Source organism: Loxodonta africana, chromosome 4 (genome assembly GCF_030014295.1).
Source record: "Loxodonta africana isolate mLoxAfr1 chromosome 4, mLoxAfr1.hap2, whole genome shotgun sequence".
Classification (NCBI taxonomy): Eukaryota; Metazoa; Chordata; class Mammalia; order Proboscidea; family Elephantidae; genus Loxodonta; species Loxodonta africana.
In genome coordinates this window covers 97373511-97397813 of record NC_087345.1, presented here as the reverse complement: position 1 = coordinate 97397813, position 24303 = coordinate 97373511, and the positions used below count along the sequence as shown (strand labels likewise).

Genomic DNA, 24303 nt, shown 5'->3' with positions numbered 1-24303 from the left:
TTAAGATTAGAGGCAGCATTGATAAAGATTTTAAAATACATTCTCTGTTTCTTTCCATTTTAACTAATTATTATGCAATTACATTTAGGAAAAATAGATATTTAGGGAGTTTCTTTTGACATTAATCCTCAATTATTTGATTTTACCTACCGTAAACCAATCGATATACACGTGTACAGTGTTTTCTCATTCTTACAGTGCTCCATAAATCTCTCTAGCCTGGCGCTTACTAATTATACTGAAATTAACATTTATCATGTCTCTAGTTTCTTTCCTCAAGAAGAGGGAAACTTGACTGCTTCTTCTTGATATCCCCAGGGCCTCACAGCACAAAATACAAAGTATGCAGTGAATGTTTGTTGAACCTGCCCTTCAGTTATCCTTTTATCAGTATCTATACAAAATTCCTGTGAAGAGGACTTGAAGCACTTACTAATAAAGATCAAAGACCACAGCCTTCAGTATGGACTGCACCTCAACGTAAAGAAAACAAAAAATCCTCACAACTAGACCAATGAGCAACATCATGATAAACAGAAAAGATTGAGGTTGTCAAGGATTTCATTTTACTTGGATCCACAATCAACATCCATGGAAGCAGCAGTCAAGAAATCAAAAGACGCATTGCATTGGGCAGATCTGCTGCAAAGGACCTCTTCAAAGTGTTGAAGAGCAAAGATGCCAGCCACCCTGAAGACTAAGGTGCGCCTGACCTGAGCCATGGTATTTTCAATCGCATCATATGCATGTGAAAGCTGGACAATGAATAAGGAAGACTGAAGAAGAATTGATGCATTTGAATTATAGTGTTAGTGAAGGATATTGATACCATGGACTAACAAAAGAACGAACAAATCTGTCTTGGAAGAAGAGTGGCCAGAATGCTCCTTAGAGGCAAGGATGGCGAGACTACATCTTAAATACTTTGGACATATTGTCAGGAGGGATCAGTCCCTGGGGAAGGACATCATGCTCGGCAGAGTACCGGGTCAGTGGAAAAGAGGAAGGCCCTCAACGAGGTGGATTGACTTAGTGGCTGCAACAATGAACTCAAGCATAACAACAATTGTAAGGATGGCACAGGACCGGGCAGTGTTTCGTTCTGTTGTGCACAGGGTCGCTATGAGTCGGAACCGACTCGACGGCACCTAACAACAACAACAACATACAAAATTCCATTGACATGTCAAGACCAACAGATTAGAATAACTAGTTTTCAGTTCTGTAGTCAGCCTTTTGATGAACAGGTAACATGCAAACCCCTTGCCATCGAGTGGATAGTAACCCTCTAAAAAAAACAGAGTAAAACTGCACCGTGAGGTTTCCAAGGCTGTAAATCTTTATGGAAGCAGTCTGCCACATCTTTCTCCTGAGGAGCTGCTTGTGGGTTCGAACTGCTGACTTTTTGATTAGCAGCCGAGCATTTAACTCTTGTGCCACAAGGGCTTCTGGCATAGAGGTCCCAAATACTTTTTGTATTTCAAGTGCCACAATTAAACAATTTAATCATGATCCCTTTCAAGGTAGTACTTCTGTTGTACGTAATGAGGCATAGTTATAATATTAAAAATACATTTCAAAATATTACATTAAGAAAAAAATTATATAGAGAAAAAAATTAACATTTTTGCTTTTTCGGAATTTTTTCCCCTAGTTCTGCTCCCATTTTAATAAAAAGCTCTCAAAGTGTCCTGTTGATTTTTGAGTATTTTATTTTTGCTGAGAAATGAACTTTTTCAGCTGTGTTACATTACCAGAAATGAGAATGTCAAACAGTAACTGGAGCCCCTCAGTAGTGGAAGTATAATTTTCATATTAGTGTCATAAATCATTTGCTTGTCAGTGCTACGTTAGGTCATGAGACCAACAGCTGCAGCTTTGTTCTACCTAGATGATGTTTCAATAAAGCCATTTCTGCTTTTATTCACCCAAATTTACAGTTTCTCCTTTGTGTTGACATTAACCAGTGAATCTATTAGTTTCCATTACCAGCAGAATAGCTAAAACTATAAATAGTTCAATATTTATTTCTCTCACAAATCCTTTCAAGCTGCATAGATGCCTTTAATTTGATAGAACATCTGGGTGATAAAACATCTTGTTTTTCTTCTGTCTTTCGGCAAAATGCATACTTTCTTAAAGCTTGTCATTTCATTAAAAAAATAATAAAAATCAACCATAGCAGTTCTGTCCCATCTCTTGACCCCCAGATACATAATAGACAAATTGGGCATAAGATATAACAGTCAAGTCACTCCATCAGATTTACAATACTCATTAAAAAAAAAAAAAAAACAGCAAAAAAACCCTGCAATATTGTTTCATTGTCTTGCTGTTTTGCCAAAAACAATACCACAGATATGATTTCTTTAATATCTTAGTTCTGTAAAAAGGTTAGGTCTTTCCTTAAACCAGGCTGTAAAACACCAATTTACAACGCACTCTGATAGCCTAGTAGATAAGCACATTTTAGCAAGTTTTAAAGGTGGTCTGTGGAAATGTAATTATCTTGGACAACTGTTGTTCTCAATTTGGAATAACTGGCTTATTCTGTTACAGCAGTCTAAGTGAAACAGACTGCGCAGTAATTGCTGTCACCCTCCTGGAGTTCTCAGAGGCAAGCACCTTCATTTTGGCTTTGGTTGCAGCTCCTCTGCTCGCCTCATCCGCCTCCTTTTTCTGCTCTGGGTCATAAGAAGGGGGTCTTCTGATGCACTCAGTTTTTAAAGAGTTAGAATCAACTTGTAGATGCTGTCATTTCTACTGGCATTTCCTTTTAGATCATAGGTGTACATCGATGGGAGTTTAGTGGAGAAATGAAGATTTTTTTCCTAGATTCTTTGTGAACCTAAAATCTAATCCAGATAATTAGGATGCCTTTTAATGAAATTCCAAACCTGAGTGTTTGGAAGCTGAATTGGCTTAATTGCCTGGCATTTTGGCTTTGTAAATAATCCCTTAGATGTCTTATAAATTTGCCTATAAATGTTCAGCTTTCTTGTTTTGATCCACTGAAGGGAATTCTTCTGGATCAATAGGAACTGGCATTCTCTTTCGCAAAAGCCTCTAATGGATTTTTTTTAAAGTAGTATATTTAGAAAAAAAAGAACGTGTCCCTATACAGCCAAGATAACATCACATTTAATAAAATTAAAAGTAATTCCTTAACATAATTTACTACTTATTCCATACTCAAATTTATTCAGTTATAAAAAAATAGGTCTTTACAGCTGATTTGTCCAAATTAGGATCCAGTCCAGGACCACATATTGCTAATGGTCATTATGTCCCTTAGGTCTCTTTAAGTCTATCACAGTTTTGTTTTCTCGTGCCATTGACTTGAAGAACCTGTACCTGTTGGCAAATAAGAATATTTATTTAAATTTATTTACACATTTAATTGGAGCCCTGGTGGCAGTGTAGTTAAGAGCTCGGCTGCTAATCAAACCGTTAGCAGTTCAAATCTACCAGCCGCTGCTTGGAAACCCTATAGGACAGTTCTACTGTGACCTGTAGGACCGCTGTGAGTCAGAGCGGACTCAACAGCACCTAAAAACAAAAACACACATTTAATAATCTTTAATTACAGAGCCAAAATACTGTTGTTACACTTATTGATATTAATAAGAAGTCCTTAAGATAGTCCAACACTTAATCTACATTCAAAATTTCCCCATTTTTAAAAACAATGCCCTTTACCTCTAATTTGTCTAAAACTGGAACCAGTCTATGACTACACAGTGGAAATAGTTGTTTTGTTCTATTTTATTTAACATTTAAATAATCCATTCTATTTTATTAGTTTTTATTGTGTTTTAGTGAAAGTTTACAAACTAAGTCAGCCTCTCATACAAAAACTTATATACACCTTGGTATATACTCCTAGTTGCTCTCCCCCTAATGAGACAGCACACTCCTTGCCTCCACTCTATTTTTGTGTCCATTCTGCCGGCTTCTGCCCCCCCCCACCCTCTCATCTCTTCTCCAGACAGGAGCTGCCCACATAGTCTAATGTGTGTACTTGATCCAAGGAGCTCACTCTTCACCAGTATCATTTTCTATCCCGTAGTACAGTCCAATCCCTGTCTGAAGAGCTGACTTCGGGAATGGTTCCTATCTTGGGCTAACAGAAGGTCTGGGGACCATCACCTATGGTGTCCTTCTAGTCTCAGTGGGACCATTAAGTCTGATCTTTTTACAAGAATTTGGGGTCTGCATCCCAGTGCTCTCCTGCTCCCTCAGGGGTTCTCTGTTGTGTTCCCTGTCAGGGCAGTCATCGGATGTAACCATCTAGTTTTTCTGGTCTCAGACTGGAGTTGTCTCTGGTTTATGTGGCCCTTTCTGTCTCTTGGGCTCAGAATTACCTTGTGTCTTTGGTGTTCTTCATTATCCTTTGCTCCAGGTGGGTTGAGACCAATTGATGCATCTTAGATGGCTGCTTGCTAGCGTTTAAGACCCCAGACGCCACTCTCCAAAGTGGGATACAGAATGTTTACTCGATTTTATTATGCCAATTGACTTACTTGTCCCCTGAAACCATGGTACCCAAACCCCCGCGCCTGCTACGCTGGCCTTCGAAGTATTCAGTTTATTCAGGAAACTTTGTTTTTGGTTTAGTCCAGTTGCGCTGATCTCTCCTGTATTGTGTGTTGTCTTTCCCTTCACCTAAAATAGTTCTTACCTACTACCTAATTAGTGAAAATGTCTCCCCCACCCAATAACCATCAAAGAATATTTTCTTCTCTGTTTAAACTATTTTTTGAGTTCTTAAAATAGTGGTCTCATACAACGTTTGTCCTTTTGCAACTGACTAATTTCACTCAGCATAATGCCTTCCAGATTCCTCCATGTTGTGAAATGTTTCATGAATTCATCATTGTCCTTTTTCGATGCATAGTATTCCATTGTGTGAATATACCATAATTTATTCATTCATCCGTTGATGGACACTTTGGTTGCTTCTGTCTTTTTGCTATTGTAAACAGTGCTGCAGTGAACACGGATGTGCATATATCTGTTCATGTAAAGGCTCTTATTTCCCTGGGATATATTCCGAGGAGTGAGATCGCTGGATTGCATGGTAGTTCCATTTCTAGCTTTTTAAGGAAGTACCAAATTGATTTCTAAGGTGGTTGTACCATTTTACATCCCCACCAGCAGTGTATAAGTGTTTCAGTCTCTCCACAACCTCTCCAACGTTTATTATTTTGTTTTTTTTTGAATTAATGCCAGCCTCGTTAGGGTGAGATGGAATCTCACTGTAGTTTTGATTTGCATTTCTCTAATGGCTAATGATCGCGAGCATTTCCTCATGTATCTGTTAGGTACCTGAACGTCTTCTTTAGTGAAGTGCCTGTTCATATCCTTTGCCCATTTTTTAATTGGGTTATTTGTCTTTTTGTAGTTGAGTTTTTGCAGTGTCGTGTAGATTTTAGAGATCAGGCACTGATTGGAAATGTCATAGCTAAAAACTTTTCCCCAGTATGTAGGTAATCTTTGTACTCTTTTGGTGAAGTCTTTGGATAGGCATAGGTGTTTGATTTTTAGGAGCTCCCAGTTATCTAGTTTTCCTTCTACATTGTTAGCAATGTTTTGTATACTGTTTATGCCATGTATTAGGGCTCCTAGCGTTGTCTCTATTTTTTCTTCCATGATCTTTATCATTTTAGATTTTATATTTAGGTCTTTGATCCATATTGAGTTAGTTTTTGTGCATGGTATGAGCTATGGGTCTTGTTTCATTTTTTTGTAGATGGATATCCAGTTATGCCAGCACCATTTGTTAAAGAGACTGTCTTTTCCCCATTTAACTGTTTTGGGGCCTTGGTGTGTCAAATATCAACTGCTCATATGTGGATGGATTTATGTCTGGATTCTCAATTCTGTTCCATTGGTCTGTGTATCTGTTGTCGTACCAGTACCAGGCTGTTTTGACTACTGTGGCGGTATAATAGGTTCTAAAATCAGGTAGACTGAGGCCTCCCACTTTGTTCTTCTTTTTCAGTAATGCTTTACTTATCCGGGTCCTCTTTCACTTCCATATGAAGTTGGTGATTTGTTTTTCCTTCTCATGAAAAAATGCCACTGGAATTTGGATCAGAATTGCATCGTATCTATAGATGGCTTTTAGTAGAATAGACGTTTTTACAATGTTAAGTCTTCCTATCCATGAGCAAGGTATGTTTTTCCACTTATGTATGTCTCTTTTGGTTTCTTGCAGTAGAGTCTTGTAATTTTTTTTGTATAGGTCCTTTATATAATTTATTTATATAACAAATCTCTGGTAAGATTTATTCCTAAGTATTTTATCTTCTTGGGGGCTACTGTAAATGGTATTGATTTGGTGATTTTCTCTTCGATGTTCTTTTTGTTGGTGTAGAGGAATCCAACTGATTTTTGTATGTTTATCTTGTATCCTCATACTCTGCTGAACTATTAGTTTCAATAGTTTTCTTGAGGATTCTTTAGCGTTTTCTGTGTATAAGATCATGTCATCTGTAAATAGAGATACTTTTACTTCTTCCTTACCAATCTGGATGCATTTATTTCTTTATCTAGCCTAATTGCACTGGCCAAGACCTCCAGCAAAATGTTGAATAAGAGTGGTGATAAAGGGCATCCTTGTCTGATTCCCGATCTCAAGGGGAATGCTTTTAGACTCTCTCCATTTAGGATGATGTTGGCTGTTGGCTCTGTATAAATGCCCTTTATTATGTTGAGGAATTTTCCTCTATTCCTATTTTGCTGAGAGTTTTTATCATGAATAGGTGTTGAACTTTGTCAAATGCCTTTTCTGCATCAATTGATAAAATCATGCGGTTCTTTGTTTTATTTATATGGTGGATTAATTTAAACAATCCATTTTATTCATGCTAGCAACTTGTTGAAAAGACAGGACCACTGTCTTGCAGAACAGCCTCCTGGTGGATTTGGATCAATACCCCTGAAAGCAGTAGTCAAGAAATCAAAGATGCACTGCTTTGGGCATATCTGCTGCAAAAGAGCTCTTTAAAGTGTTGAAAAGCAAAGATGTCACCTTGAAGACTAAGTTGTGCCTGACCCAAGCCATGGTGTTTTCAAAAGAGCTGGACGATGAATAAGGGAGACCAAAGAAGAACGTTGCCTTTGAACTGTGGCTTTGGTGAAGAATATTGACTATACCATGGACTGCTAAAAGAATGAACAAATCTGTCTTGGAATCAATTACAACCAGAATGCTTCTTAGAAGCAAAGATGGTGAGACTATGTCTTACATGCTTTAGACATGTTATCAAGAGGAATCAGTCCCTGGAGAAGAACATCGTGCTTGGTAAAGTAGAGAGTCAGTGAAAAAGAGGAAGACCCTCAATGAAATGACTTGACACAGTGGCTGCAAAATGGGCTCAAGCATAGCAAAGATTGTGAGGATGGGATAGGATGGGGCAGTGTTTTGTTCTGTTTCACATAGGGTCGCTATTTGTTGGAACCAACTCTATGGCACCTAACAACAACATTCTTCTAACACTATATTGTCCAGTATGGTAGCGGCTAGAGTCTGAATCAACTCCATGGCAACTGGTTTGGTTTTTTTGGTTTAGTCACATGTGGCAGTTGAGCTTTTTAAATGTGACTAGTCTTAATTGAGGTGGGTTGTGAGTGTAAAGCACACATTGAATTTCTAAGACTTACTACAAAAAAAGTAAAATATTTTATTAGTAATTTTAAAATGTTGACTGCATGTTAAAATGGTATTTTAGATAAATCGGGTTAAAGAAAATACGTTATTCAAATTAATTTCACTTGTTTCTTTTTACTGCGTCTACTTGAAAATTAAAAATTGCTTATGTAGCTCACATTACCTTTCTGTCAGATGGCACTATTCCGACAGATTTTAAACAGAAAATTCCTACTGAAATGACTCCACATCAGTTTCCTGAGATGCAATGGGCAAAAAGAACATCAGTAGGCAAGAATGTTTCTCAGCTAGGGTTTTATAACAGCTAATTTCTGTGTCCTTCCATGTAGAAGCTAAATGCTTTTCCATGGTAGATCTAGCCTAGAGCATTTTAAGACTTCAAATCCTACAAGTATGGCATTGCCCAATGGATTAAGCAGCTACTGAAGACTTTGAGTGTTCTTGATAGCTGAAAGTGTTAATGTGAGCCTGTAAGTGCATCACAAATGCTCAATTTTGCTGTTGATTTAAAAACAAAAAAGTATACAAGCCAATGACAGTTTGTGTTTGTGTCATTTATTCATACTGGTTTTTTTTTTAATAGTGTTGGAAAACCTTGGACAGACTTTTGTCTCCAATTTTGAAACACATGAGATTCGAACACCAGACTTCGTGAGTACTACCATTTCTATCTTCAATTTGTGCTGTTTCGCTACAGATTTTTTATAAAATGGAGGAAAAAAACCTTTTTATGACTTCTTGTTTCGGTGGCTCTAGAGCTGGCACAGTATCTGCTGGTAAGGACTATGTGTTCAAAGCTATGGTGTCTTCTGGGAACTTGCTCAGCATCATGCTCACTCAGTAGGCTCATTCTTCATATTGCTCATGTAATAGCAAATGGGAACTCATTCTGCAGTAGAGTAGCTTCCTATTTCCAAAATTCACCCTTCCTTCAGTGATGGTGTTGCTATCAGTTTCTGTTGTTAGTAACTGTGGAAACCAGTCTCTGCTGAGCATACACAGATCCTTGGACCAATGCTGGTCATTGAATGTGGACACAGCCTGATTCCCATTTCATTCTGGCGTGATCGGCCTATGTAGTTGGATCTCGTAGAACTGGGAATATTCCATTGGTTGTTCCCACCAAGAATGGAACTAAAAGCTCCTACTAAATTAGACTCATTAAAGATTAGCCATGGTTCCTACCCTCAAGGAATTAAAAATCTTATTAGATGGTACTGTGATTTTATTAATGTCTCGTTTAAAGAAAATTAAGCACATAGGATGCCTTGTGCAACGTGTCCTTACTGAATAGATTTTATATTAGGCTCATTTGGAGGGGGAGAGGGATGGGAGGAAGCATGTCTCTGACTCATGCACTGTATCATTACACCAGATGTGTAAGAAAAGCATGCCAGGATCTACCTAGATTTACTGGGTTTTGTACCCTGCTGCAAATTACTTGTCTGCCACTTTAGCAATGCAAAAATCTTTTTTCGGTTTATTTTCAAAGATGATATACAGCCACAACTCTGGTAATTGGAAGAGCACAATTGTATTATTGATAAAGACAAAAAGAGAACTCATTATGTGCTTTTCGTCTTCTCACTCACTCTTTATGGATTGCCCACTCAGTTCATCCAAGAGTAAGAAAACTAGACAGTGCTCTGCACTGAAAGGGATCGTACATAAAACTGTATCCACTGTGCCATTTTATTTCAAACTATGGGGCTCCTGTGGTGTCCTAGCAGATTGCCTACTGTGAAAATCACTTGGATATAATAGAAAGACATAGTATTCAATGACTTCCCTATTATATTCAATGAGATTTTCAGTGAAGGAAAATTGTGAATGCTCACCAATATGGCTGCATTTTAAAGTAGATGGAGCCGTTTTGTGGTTTTTCTAACTTCTGCAGTTAGAGCCAAAAAGCAGAATTGACAGACATTTCACACCTGAGTATGATATTGGTACAAACTCAGGGAGCCTCCCCCTTTTCTTGTTTTATCATTTTGTAACTGCTTTTTGTTGATATGCTTTAAGCAACATATGCAGTCGAAAAAGAGCTGTGTGCACTAAGTTGTTGACGTGCCTGGTAAGCACATGTATAGGTCACACCAATTCCCTATGTGAAAATACAAGTATTTTTCTCAAGAACAGGTTTGAAATTGGCTTGTCTCAGCAGTGTCCTATGCCACAGAGGTGCAGATACCCTGGTAATCTTCCCCCACCTTCAGTGTTAACTTCTTGACTACCACATTTCTATCTTCAAGGTGTGAAGAGTGACTAGTCTAAGCTAGAATAACCACCACGGGCAGAGCTCCAGGATCACAGAATACATTTTACCCTATTGAGAGACTCGTTTCAAAGATGAACTGAGAACATTGGAGTAGGAAGTAAATTCTTAGGCTAAAACCCTACTTTCTAATTATTTTTTTCACTGTCGTGTCTCAAGAATAGAGTAGTTTTTTAGACCACGTTGGTGGAGTTGTAAGTTGTTAATGAGATTTTGCCTTTATGTGTAGCCGATGCCATGTTTTACTATCCTGACTATTGTCTTTCTTCTCTAATTGTGTCTTTATACGATGTTTTGGAAGGAACCCGGTTTTCTTGTGCTTTATAGATTTTCACACATCCAGTGAACATTACGTGATGATTCTTTGTGTGGCACGCAAATAGCTGTTTCTGTTCTGTCCTCAGCTTCACGACGGCCAGTGCGCTCCAGGCTCCTTAGTAAACACGTATTACCCAAACAGCTGTCTCCATGGTAAACAAACAGGAGGCGTGGAAGGGGTGCCTAGAGAATAGGGCACTTGGGACTCAGGTGTTTTATTTAAGGGTAGCCTTTTTTGTAGGCAGAGGGTTACAGCGTCAGTGACAGCAGGTGGCTGCAGTGATTTATGCAAGCGGACTGGGCAAATGCCAGGAGAAAGTCAGGTATGTCGATTCACACAAAATACCTAAATACAGAAAGAGGGGACAACAGCACAAACCTAGATGTAAGAAAAGCCAAAAACACAGCAGGACTGAAAACAGAAAGGAGACTGAGAAGAATAAAAGGAGCAGAAAAATCCGTATTCTATTTTTTTCCCTCTGGCATTTTGGAAGGTCCGGCTGTAGTTTGCTGAGTTGAACTGAAATAAAGCAAGGCATAGATCATGTTTACTCAGGGCTTACCTTCAAACAGTTCAGATTTTTAGAAGGATCAAGAGTCCAGTGTTGTTTATAAAACAGAATGTATTTATATAGTTTGACCAACAAGGAGAATAAAATGCTTATCACTAGTAGTTTCCTTCACAATTTCTGTTTTTCTTTAGTTTGAAACGAGGCCTTAGAGAGCAGTACTAGTTGAATAACCTTGGTCACAGGCATGCTAAGCAAATTAAAATTTTCCTTCACAGCTCAAATATCTATAATGTGGCTTGTCAGGCAAAGCCAGCATTGCCATATAGCCCACGTAAATCACAGGTAAATAAATGCTGTTGTGAACTCCCTGTGTAGCTTGAAGACAGCAGCCCCCTCTTCTTGGGTAGGGTCCCCACTAGCTTTTCCTCCACTAGCCTGCTGCAGTGAATGTCCATTGTTGCATACCTGTGTTGCCCTTTCCACCTACCCTCCTATTCCATAGACTGAGACGGCTGAGTTTAGCTGAACTGTGGTGAGATGTTAAGGGGCGAACAGAAACGTGGACATAAGGTGCATGTGTTCATGATACCTCACAGCTTCTGAGCACCTGGGAATGTTTGAAACTAGATACAGACCCACTCTGAGGTGAGGTGGATATGTGGGTAGGAGCCAAGGTGAAAGGGACCTGGCTAAATGCTGGTCTTACAGACAGTAACTTGGTGGTCTTGCTATGGTGGGAAACCATCTCAATCCCAGTTCAGTTTGGATTGTTTATTTGTTTAGGCCCAGTGATAATCATGCTACATGTCCTGTAACCTGTTTTATTGGCTTAACATTTTGTCATGAACATTTTCCCATGCTGCTTTTCTTCTCTAGCATTAGCTTCTCTACACTATCTGTTCTGCAGCATCGACAGACTATAATTTATTTGTAATTTTCAAAGCAGTCAGTTCAAGGGGTATCTAGTGAGGTGAATGGTGGGATGGAAAGATGCCCAGGAACCAGGTGAGTGGTGACCATCGTTTGGGCCATAGACCTGGGAAATAGATTTGGTGCATGATAACAGGTATCAGACTGTGGGAAAGGAGTTGGCCAAAGTGGAGCCAGATACGGAGTCCCAGATAACCTTGTAGAGTTAACATTAAAAGTGAAACCTGCAGAAATAGGCAGAGTAACTGGTTAGAACCAAGGATAGGGATCCATACACATGATGATGAAGCAGATATAGATTGTTCTGCAATGTGGTTGCATTTAGACGCAGGGCATCCCAGATCTGGTTAAGAACAAAGAAGATCTGAGTTGTCATTCCATGGGCTCAGCAGTCCTTGCTGGTCCAGCAGACCCCAGGTTAATTCCAAGCCCCCAAACCGGAAACCGTTGATTAAATTCCAGCGCATGGCAACTGCACGTGTTACAGAGTAGAACTGAGCTCCACAGGGTTTTCTTGGCTGAAATCTTTATGCAAGCAGATCGCCAGGCCATTCTTTTATGGCACCTGGTAGGTTTGAACCACCAGCCTTTCAGTTAGTGGTCTAGCACAAACTGACTACTTTTATAGTATCATTTGTGCCATCCAGGGACCTTTCCGAGTCTCCAAGGAGTGTGGAAAAGAATGGAGATTTGAGGAGTCAGTGTGTGAGGTAGATTGGGAAGAGGTCAGGGCCCTTGCTAGAAGCCCTGCCTCTGTTGGCACTGATCCAGGATCTCAGACGTGGGGTGAGGAATGAGCATTTGTGAATCTACAGTAAGCTGAGAGATACTGCTATGGATAGAAACAAGGCTGCAGTAACCATGAAAGCACATAATGGGAGGAACGAGAAGCCTAACGAAGTTACATTTTGTGATCTTAGTCTTGCTTATAATACCCGCTTTCTGCCCTTTCCAGAACTTCAGGTTTATGTATAACTCTCCTGGCTTTTTAGAAGCAAGAAGATTCTTATCACCTCTTGCCTCATGCTAATTGATGTTGTTTTCATTTGCTCAGTTTCTTCTATATTTGGAATAAATAAGAGAGCTTTTGGGCTGGCAGAAGAGTATTAGGATTACAATAGGATCAACCAGGGAAGATGATGAGAAACCACAGGACTTGGTAAAATGAAACTAGAAAAAATAGACTCAGGAAGATGAGGATTAAAGTGGAGCAAAGAGGTGTCCGCTTTCATTCAGCACTCATGGTTACGCAGAGAAAAGGATATCTGAAGAGCAATTATCCACATATGGGATTTTCTGTACTTGGTTTCCTTTTTAGGAAAGATACTGCTTTATAGAAAATACTGTTGATTTCCTGAAATTCAATTTTGATTGTCTTTAACCAGGTGAAAAGATGTGATCCCAAGGAAAAGTTAAAATATTAATTTATTCAACAAATATTTATTTGATTCTACTGTTTGAAGGCACTATAGTGAACAAAAAGAAAAATATCCCTGCACTTGTGGAGCTTACGTTTTAATGGGAGAGACATGAAACAAAAAATAGATGAAATATATAGCATGTCAAAGGATGATACATACTTTAGAGAAAAATAAAGTAGGTTTTGTATGTGGGTGGGTTACAATTTTAAATAGGGCGTTTAGGGCATGTCTTAATGAGAAGGTAACAAGTGAAAAGACCTGGAACCGGTACAGTTAGTCTACCCTCTTTTTGCCTATGACAGAGTCCCAGTGACCAATTGCCTGACACAGAATGGAAAATATGTATACAGCAAAACCTGTGAAAGCTGGACTGGAACCTGTGTAAGGCAGAAACCTGTCAGAGAAGGAAAATGCAAATATTTTCCACTAAAATGAGTGATAGAAAAGTGGTAAGACTGCATCCTGTCAAAGGCAGAAAACTTGCAAGACCTGGAAAAACAAGGCAGTCCTGTCGAGTTCTGGCTCTTACAGTTTTCACTATGTGTATTTATGTATGTATAAATGAATGCATGTATTATACATGTATATATATACATATATGTTGTATATATAATACAGGAAGCCCTGGTGGCACAGTGGTTAAGCGCTCCACTGCTAATCGAAAGATTGACAGTTCAAATCCACCAACTACTCCTCAGGAAAAAAATGTGGCAATCTGCTTCCATAAAGATTATAGCCTTGGAAATCTGATGGGGCAATTCTACTCAGTTCTGTGGGGTCTTTATGAGTTAGAATCAACTTAATGGCATTGAGTTTGGTTTTGACTTTTTTTTTTTAATAGATATAGCTTAACTACTAGCCAGAAGGTTGGCAGGCTGAACCCATCAGAGGCGCTTAGGAATACAGGCCTGGCAATCTGCTTCCAAAAGGTCACAGCCTTGAAAACCCTATGGAGCAGTTCTGTACTGCACACATGTGGTCACCATGAGTTGGAACTGAGTCGACAATAACTAAAGACAACAACAGATGTATTGGACAAGTAATAGTGAGCCAGGACTTGCATCTCCAAGGAAGGAGGGGCAGTGACTTCAGGGATCAGTGGATGACTACAAAAGGAGACAACCGAAGAGTTAAGAGGAAAACCTGGAGAGTGGCAGGATAGAAGTCAAGCAGATGAAGCAGTGAGTAGGCATCAAGTTAGATCAGGGTTTCTCAACCTCAGCACTACTGACATTTTGGGCTGTATAGCTCTTAGTTGTGGGGGCTATCCTGTGCATTTGGGCTGCTTAGCATAGTCCTTGGCCTCTATCTTATAGTTGCCAATGGAACCTCCTCTTACGGATTGAATTGTGTCACCAAAAAATATGTATTGAGGTCCTGGCACCTATACCTGTGGATGTGATCCCTTTTGGAAATAGGGTTTTATGTTAATTAGGTCATACTTGAGTAGGGTGGATCCTGCTGTTGATTCTGACTCATAGTGACCCTGTAGGACAGAGTAGAACTGCCCCATAAGGTTTCCTAGGCTGTAATCTTTACAGAAGCAGGTCACCAGGTCTTTTCCCCTGTGGAACAGCTGGTGGTTTCAAACCGCAGACCTTTCAGTTAGCAGCCGAGCACTGAACCCTTGTGCCACCAGGGCTCCTAGACTTAATAATTTTCTGAGTTATAAAAAGAACAGGATAGACAGAGACACACGCGGGGGAAGACTTTATATGAAGACAGACACACACAGTAGGTGCATCTACAAGCCTGGGAACACCAAGGATTGCTGACAGCTACTGCCCACCACTGCCTTGGAATCCATTCCGACTCATAACGACCCCGTAGGATTTTCAAGGCTGTAAATCTCTACGGAAGCAGACTGCCACGTCTTTCTCCCGCGGAGCCGCTGGTGGTTTCAAACTGCCACTTTTGGGTTAGCAGTTGATTGCTTTAACCACTTAGCCACCAGGGCTCCTTAAGATGAAGCAGAAAAGAAGGACCTCCCTCTAGAGCCACACCCTGAACTCAGACTTCTAAGCCTCCTAAACTATGAGAGAAAAAGTTTCTGTTCTTTAAGGCCAACGATTTGTGGTATCTTTTGTTATGGCAGTACTAGCAAACAAAGACACCGCCACCCCCAGTTGTGACAACCATATGTCTCCAGACATTGCCAAATGTCCCTCGGTGGGGGGTCAGGGGGGTGGGGTGCAAATTGCCTCCATTTGAGAACTACTGAATTTAGATGAATACTGAAAAGGCATTAAGTCACTGGTAGTCTTAAGTAGAATTGTTTCTAGGGAGTGCTGGAGATGTTGGCCAGATTAGAATGGATTATGGAATAAGCAGGAGAAAAGAAAATAGAAAACACTGGCCTCTTCTTCAAGGAGTTTGACTACGAAGGGGAGGAGAATGAGCGAGATACAGCTGAAGGAGAATGTGGGAGGTACAGAGAATTTCCTTTTTTCAGCTGAGAGACAAGTTTAAATATTGGTAAGAAGGACACATTCGAGAGGAACAATTGAATTTAGAGAAAATGGTGGCTTTGCAAAGGGCTGTGGAGTGAGGTGCTGGGCACATGTAGAAGAGGCAACATTAGATAGGAGGAGCAGTGTCTCCTAAGGCATAGGAGTAGAGGGTAAATGTCATTGGCTTAACCAGTTTGATGGAGAGATGTTAAGAGACATCCCATCTGACGACTTCAGTATTCAGCTGCTGAGAGTGAAAAGAACACTGAGGTGGAGAGTTGGCACTTGGAAATATAGAGTAGGAGAATAAGCTGACCTAGAAAAACCTGGAAAAAGTTGTAGGATTTTTGAGCACTGGTGTTGGGCTGGAAACCCTGGCGGCATAGTGGTTAAGAGCTATGGCTGCTGACCAAGAGGCCTGCAGTTCAAATCTGCCAGGAGCTCCCTGGAAACTCTGTGGGGCAGTTCTACTCTGTATTATAGGGTCGCTATGAGCCGGAATCGACTCGACGGCAGTGGGTTTTTGGTTTTTTGGGGTAATGGGCTGTGTGGGGCTGGTGGTCCTGAGTTCGCGATAATACTAAACTGCCCTGCTGTGTGGCTTCCGCCAGCATTGCACACACACTGAGAAAGCAAATAACAGGCTTCATCCAGAGCTGGGGCATTGTTCTATGGGTGCGATGGAGAGTAGAATATCAACAAGGGTGTTAATGTGCAACATAGCCTTGAAAGAATGAGGGAAGGAAGAAAGAAGAGAATTGGCAGGTTGATTAGAAAAAGTCAAGGGGACCTATGAGGTCATAATGAAATGAGAAGATGCAGTGGTTATGGTCAGAAGGAGGGATTTTTAAAGAAGTGATTTTGGAAAGGGACTTTTTCAGGTGATGATAAGATCCAGAGTGGGATTGTGGCAGTTAGTGGATGAAAGGAAGAAGGTCACTGGTGATCAGGAGGTCAAGTTACTGAAGGGCCAAGTAGGTGGTCATGCCTATGGATGCAGATGTCCCTCTGGAATGATGGAGGTGTGGGAATGGAGAGGGAAATGGCACCAGGGGCCAGATTTTCAGTGAACGAGGAGTGACAGTTGGAAGGTAGGAAATGATATGCTCTGGAAAACCGGCAGTGTATTCTACATGCACGGACCTAACAGGAATTGTTTTCCCCCAGAATATTGGGGAGTAATTGTCTGGAAGTGACATATGGCACAAGAAGAATGTCAATCTTATTTTTTTGCTCTGAGGTATGAAAAGCGTGCAAGAGTAGTCAGAGCCATTTGTCCACACAGGTCTGCCAGTATTGTTCAGGTTTTGTTTCAAAGGGAGTTCAAGGATCCATTTTAGTCTTTGATGTTTTCCAGAAATCCAGACTTGGTTTTGGTTATTCCTGGTCCTAATGGTGGTATAGTGGTTAAAGAGTTCAGCTGCGAACCAAAAGGTCGGCAGTTCGGATCCACCAGGCACTCCTTGGAAACTCTGGGGGGAGTTCTACTGTGTCCTCTAGGGTCACTGCGAGTTGGAATCAACTCCATGGCAACAGGTTTTGGTTTGGTTAATGGCCTTGGAGAAAATGAACTGTTCTGGTACTACTGAGAGATGCTATGGTTCATTTTATGGTCAGTCCAAGGTCTTCCTGGCTACCCCCTAAAACCCACCTAAAGTCCTAAAATCCGCCTCTAGCTCCCAGGATCTCCAGGGTCAGAAAGACTGAGAGTAAGGCAGGAGTTCCCCCCCCTCCCCAGCATTTCCTCACTTGGACTTGGACTTTTGTGACTTCTATAAGCAAGGAAGCATGGCAGCTCTGTCTTGTATCTTTTGGCACTAAGTTCACCAAACTAGAAGGGAAGAGAAACTCAACCAAAAAAGAAAACCAAATAAAGGAACATAAATTTTGCCAAAGAACTCTTAAAAGGGGAAATGAGATCAAAGATAGATTGGCTAGTATGAATTGCTAAATTGGCCCGTTGGCCTTTGGATAGGAATTCACGGGGCATTTCAACCTTGAAACCTTTTTGTACATTCAAGAATAAAAGGTGATGGAATGTGTACTTTGAATGTGGAGGAAAGGGAACCTACTTATTTGCTTTATGTGGCTGCTTCAGGAGCTAACGTTGATGGATTGGTTAGAATTGGGGTTTAGAGGCAAAAATAGGCACTCCAACATGCAGACTTTCCATTCAGACTTCAAGTTCTTACTGAGTCATTTCTTTGGAATGCAGAATGTATTTTCCCAGAGAAAGAGAGTCATAAATGGTGATTAGGCTCCTAGGCGCAGCCAGGCCAGAGTCAGAGTCAGTTTAAGCCAATTTAACTGAGAGCATTAGCAGATTATTGTCCTGGACCCATAACACTCTGGGACACTCAGATCTTATAGTTTGCATTATTACCAAAAAATGTGAGAGTAAAACTGCAGTCCAGAAGGAGTGAGTGAGTTGATGCTTGTGAAACATGCTTAGCATGATTAGTGGATGGGAGAGAGAGAGAGATTGATTTTGAGTGATTGGTTTTGAGTTATGTTAGACCATGAAGAAATAGTGATGGGCCCACAACTTGAAGAAAAGAATTTAATGGTAAGAGGTGACAGAGAGAAAACAGCTTATCAGCTTCTGTGTTATTTTTGTCTTTTCTGCTAATGCGGGTGAACTTTAGATTGAAAAGGTTCAAGCCTTGGTGAGGGGGTTTAGAAGCCCATGCTGCTGGAGTAGATTTTAGAAAGGAATACAATTTTTCCCAAGATTTAAATTTTCTGCCTAGAAAAATTATATATCAGTCAGCGTATTAAAAGAACCTGCAGATTTGCTTATGGAACCACCGTTGGTAATCTTGAGGAGGTATAGGGACCAGGTCAGGTGGCAGAAGACTAGCGGGCCAATGTGACAGTTTTCACAAAGGGGTGGGTTTAAGGTAGAAGTTGGGCATAGGCTGAATTCTGTTGGACGAAATGTTCAGGCTGGAACATTACTCTCCAGGAATATTACAGAACGAGAATTTTAAGCAGATGTTTTGTGGATGTTAGCAAAGGTCATCAGGAGCCAACATAGGGTCCATAAAAATAAGTCATGCCACACTGAGTACATTATTATTATTATTTTAAACGGGGTTATTAGGTGGGTAGAACAGGAGAGAGCCACAGGCTTCTTGAGTGTTTTGATTTTATCAAGGTGTGTAAAAAAATTCATTTAAATACAGAATAAAGATGTGTGGAACTAGCGAGAATGTGCTTTTCTGGGAGATTGATCTTACCAAGACTGTGGGATAATGGATTGAAATCAATTTCTAGAGGAGATAAAAATCAATACGAATTAAAGTAAACCCTTGCCCCTAATTCATACATAACAGCTGCTTAAGTAAAGGGCATAAGAAGCAAGGCTAACAGCTGATCAAGTGAAAAGGTAGATATTTGGCTAATTACATTCAGTATGAATCGAGCATGTAATGATAATGTCAAAAAGTTAATGCAGATCTAGGTTGCATTAGTAACCATGTGTCCAGAACAACTTCCCTGGTTCAGTATTAGTTAAGCCACCACCTATTCTGGGTGCTCCATTTTAAAGGGGAGCATGATGAGAGGGGAAATATTAGGATCCTGACACTCAAGATATAATAGCAAGATTTAAATAATTGGTAGATGGAGTTGCAAAATATAGTATTAAAATCCATGAACAGAAGGTATATGTAGGCAGACAGATTTTGTTTCAGCAGAAAGATGTTCTCATAATTAAAATGCCGTATCATTGGAGGAGTTGAAATGCAGGTGGACTGAATGGATAACAGTCCAGGCAGGAAGTAATGAATGCTTGAACCAGGACATGTCAGTGGGGATGGAAAAGAACGTATTTCATATGTAGCAGGACATAGTAATAGACGGAAAGTGGGGGATGAGGGAATGGGAAGATGTTTTTGTGCATGTATCACCCAAGTGAGTTTAATGTAAGTCATTGATGAAACCTGAGTTGCTTCCTTTTAATATTTTCCTTCGTTCAACCTATTGTTGTCATCACCAGCCAAATTTTGTAACTGATTAAAACCCTTTCCTCCATATAAAGGTGTTCATTCTGCTTGGTTTTACTCTATTTGCAGAAACTCTTGGCTATAAATGCTTTGTGAATTCCTGCCCCAACAACGTATCGCATTTGACATTCAGTGAGCTCTCTGTTATCTGGGGGATGTCAAAACTAATTTGGCAGAAATATGAACAAGGAAAGCAGGGAGGCCTGGGCATTCTGAGGGCATTCTGAACAAAGATGTGGCATCAGTATTTATCATGAAACTTATTTGATTATAGTCATCTAGAAACATATTACAATAATGGCTTCTAAAAACCCACAGAAGCAAAAGAATTGGGTTAAAGTTAAGAGTTTGCTGGTAAATAACCTGACCACACTGCAACCTAAAAAGCAGCACCAGTGTAAAAAGTCGTAATAAAAATTTAAAGAGAAATACCAAACTTGTTGAAAATGTACATGCAGTATGAGTTTGCAGGATTCCTGGGAAATTGAAAAAGGGAGGCCAGTGTGAATTCAACTGTAGCTGTCTCTCCCTTTTTTTTTTATTTTTATTTTTATTGTGCTTTAAGTGAAAGTTTACACATCAAGTCAGTCTCTCATACAAAACCTTATATACACGTTGCTATATACTTCTGTATGAGTCGGAATTGACTCGACAGCGCTGGGTGTTTTTCTTATATACTTCTAGTTGCTCTCCCCCTAATGAGACAGCACAGTCCTTCTCTCCACCCTGTGTTTCTGTGTCCCTTCAGCCAGCTTCTGTATCCCTTGGCCTTCACATGTCCCCTCCAGACAGGAGCTGCCCAGGTAGCCTCATGTGTCTACTTGATCCAAGAAGCACACTTTTCACTGGTATCATTTTCTGTCTTGTAGTACAGACCAATCCCTGTCTGAAGAATTGGCTTTGAGAGGTTCCTGTATTGGGCTAACAGAAGGTCTGGGGACCATGACCTCTGGGATCCCCCTGTTCTCAGTCAGACTATTAAGTCTGGTCTTTTTACAAGAATTTGGGGTCTGTATCCTATTGCTCTTCTGCTCCTTCAGGGATTCTCTGTTGTGCTCGCTGTCATGGCAGTCATTGGTTGTAGCTCTTCTGCTCCTTCAGGGATTCTCTGTTGTGCTCGCTGTCATGGCAGTCATTGGTTGTAGCTGGGCACCATCTAGCTCTTCTGGTCTCAGGCTGATGTAGTTTTGGATTTATGTGGCCCGTTCTGACTCTTGGGCTCATACTTACTTTGTGTTTTTGGTGTTCTTCATTCTCCTTTGCTTCAGGTGAGTTGAGACCAATTGTTGCATCTTAGATGGCCACTTGCTAGCATTTAAGACCCCAGACGCCACTCTCCAAAATTCTCTCCCATATTTTGACCTCTTAATTAATTAGGAAGAGTTTAAAGGCTTTGGGAGGATGATTTGAAATCTTTTTATTTCTGACTACCAGGTAACTGTAGTTCTGATTTCAACAAATAATAACAAAATAGTATATCTTCACTATAAGTCTCAAATGTATTTCTTAAGTCTGTCTCTGGTGAGAAGCTATAAATATGCTTTTACCCAGAAAACCCTAATGACTTCTTCAAAAGGAAAATGCATTTACAGCTCCTTCTCCCAAGTCACTTTTTGAAATGTAGATTAATGTGACCTGACAGATTGTAAAAACTACCAAAGAGCATTTTCATTTGTTATAATGGGCAGACCAATAATATAGATCTTTATGATGTTAGTATGAGTTAGAATATACCTAGTCAGAACTATAATTGCAGGTAGAGTAATATTTGATTACTAAGTCCAGATCCTCTAAAATCAAAACACATAATGAAAATTTCGACAGATCTCTCAGAAATACTAATGGTAACGTCACCATTTTATGTACTTTCATCAGCCTTAAGTGTTTTTAAAAATTAAAAATATTGTTTTGTGAAATTGGAAGTAAGAAAGTTGAAGAAAAAAGAGGAGCATGAAATGAGATACTTCTAAGACTTTGAAAAGTGTTTTTACTTTTTATTTAAAATGAAATTTTTTGGTAGGTGAAAGTCATCGTAAGAGTCCCCCCAGGAAGCTGAGCATTAAGATGAACTCCAGGGAATTAGAAGCTCTCTGTTCTTACTGCAACTCTGCTTTCTTTTCCCTGTCAGCAAGTCCCTTTCAGGACCTCAGTTTCCTCATGTATAAAAAGGAGAAAATCAGCAGTAGCCTTCCTCACTGGGGTGTTATTCAATGACTACTCAGTGATCGAAAAGCATTTGAGCTATCTTAAAAGCATATTCATAAAACAGTAATATAGTGAGTCTTATCTAACATTTATATATGCTTATAGTTGGCTAAACACATTACAGGGAAAGGGCTGCAGCCCTACATTGCTCAACCCGCCGTACTCCTTCTCATTCCCTTTCAGATGAAATCAGACTGGGCTGGTATCATGCATTTGGTTCTCTTCTCCTTAGAACAGACAAGAGCATTTGTGATTTATGCGCCTGAGAAAATACAGGTACAGGCACTTAGGTGCCTATCAAAATTGTCATTGGGTTTGGAATTAATCATGCCCAGCAATCTTATAAAATGCCAACAGTACAGTCTATGAATAAATAATTATCTCAGGCACTTGCTAACACTTGCTAATAGAATTTTCAGTTGAACTAGAAATAAGAGCTATTTAAATTATGCACTATTTTGAATAAAGCACTATAGGCTTCACTAAATTTTCCACGAAAATTTTTACTCATTCATTTAATATTTATTCATCATTGTGCTTCAAGGAATACAAAGTTTTATATCCCAGTGGGGCCCTGGTGGTACAGTGGTTAAGCGTTTGGCTGCAAACCAAAAGGTCAGCAGTTCGAATCTACAGATTGCTTCTTGGAAACCCTCTGGGGCAGTTCTACTCTGTCCTATAGTGTCGTTAATGAGTTGGAATTGACTCGATGGCAACGGGTACACTCAAGGACCATAATGAACACAATTGTTGAGGCTGAGAATGGATGTATGTATAGTTGACCTCTGCCCTCTGCACATTATCATATTGTTTGACAGATTTTAGTCATACAACTGATGTTGGTTGGTTGGTTGTTGAATGAAAAAAAATAAAGCAGCATGCAGTGTATGTAAGTTCCAGCAGCACTTACAAAGTGCTCAAAGAGTTGAGTTAGGGCAGTAGCTCTCAACCCTCTCTGTGTATCAGAATTACCTAGAGAGCTCTTCTAAAATATGAAGGCCCAAGCCTCACCTCCATGTGCTAATCGTGCTTGTGGTTAGAATCTGAGTATGTTTATTTAAAGTTTACAAAGGTGGCTCTAATGTGTAGCCAGGTTTAAGAATCATTGTCTTAGGAATGTCCAGTTTGCATTTTTGAAGGAGGTGATAATGTAGCTCAACCTTGAAGGGTACGTTATAGTAGGTATTGAAATCTGTACCAAAATCTGTATTAGTTAAGGTCTTAAACCAGAAAAACAGGTATGTATTCTACTATAAAAATCTCTTTATATGTTTGTGTCTGTATGTGTATAACTGTATATGTGTGTATATATGTATATGTATATTTTTTATATATACATAATATGTGTGCGTATATCTATCCTCTATCTGCCTAAAAAAAATAAAGATACTTATCTCAAGGAATTAGTTTACTTGATTGTAGAGATAATTTGTAGGGCAGATGTTGATACTGCGGTCCACAGGCAGAATTTCTTCTTCCTCAGGAAAGCCTCAGTTTTGCTCTTAAGGCCTTTCACCTGATTGGATGAGGCACACTCGAGTTATTGAGGATAACTTTTTTTACTTAAAGTCAGTTGATTGTAGATTTTTACCGTATCTGTAAAATACCTCCATAGCAACACCTAGATTAGTATTTGATTGGCTAACTGGGTAGTGTAGCTTAGCTAAATTGATACATAAAACTAACCATTACAGTGGATATTACAGGAAGGTGTCCAAGTAGCATTATATGAACAAATAAATGAAGGTGGAAATAAGTGAGGTGTGCCCAGTTTGCCTTGAGCATAGAGTTGATCTAGGGGAGTGAGAGGAGGAGAGGTTGGAAAGATAGTCTTGGGTCAGAATGTAGAAGTGTTAGACTGAAGAGTTTGGATTTTAGAGCTGAAGAGATACAAACAAAGCAATGCTCTAGCTGCACTATCCAATAGAACTTTCTGTGATGATGGAAAGATTCTGCATCTGTGTTGTCCAGCAAGATAGCCCATAGCCACGGGAGGCTATTGAGACACTTGAAATGTGAGATGAAATACTGAGATGCAGGAACTGAATTTTTAATTTTATTTAATTTCAATTTATGTAAATTTAAATAGCCAAATGTGGCTATTGGCTACTGGATTGGGTAGCTCAGCTATAGAGAGATTAATTTAGTGGGAGCATATAGGATGAATTGGAGGAAATAGAAAGCAAACAGTCCAGTTAGCAGACTGATGTAATAAGCCCAGTGTAGGGTGGATAGAAGCAGTGAAAGTGGGAAGAGAGAGATAATCTTAGGTTGACCACTTCCCTATCTCTCTGGCCACTTCTTCTTTACGTTCTTTGCTTGTCCACCATTTCTACCTCCACCTTCCTGATCTGGTAGACTTCCTCAGAGCTCAGTCCTGGTTCTCTTTTACTTGCTTTTCTCACACTCACTTCTTTAGCTTCAAATACGAGTTCTTTGTTAACAGTTCCCTAGTTTATACCTGCAGTCTTGAATCTTTCCTCTCAGCCCCAGACCCCTGATCTCTCCAC

At 39.8% G+C, this 24303-nt stretch overlaps 1 protein-coding gene across 5 annotated transcripts in view; it reads left to right on the top strand.

Annotated features, from left to right (window-relative positions):
- ANO6 (anoctamin 6) overlaps nt 1-24303 on the top strand; it is a 230075-nt gene that overhangs the window by 76465 nt on the left and 129307 nt on the right. For all 5 annotated transcript variants that reach the window (XM_064284358.1, XM_064284355.1, XM_064284356.1 and 2 more), the window contains one exon: nt 8259-8326. In XM_064284358.1, the coding sequence (XP_064140428.1) occupies nt 8259-8326 (68 nt within the window). The remainder of the gene's footprint in view (nt 1-8258; nt 8327-24303) is intronic.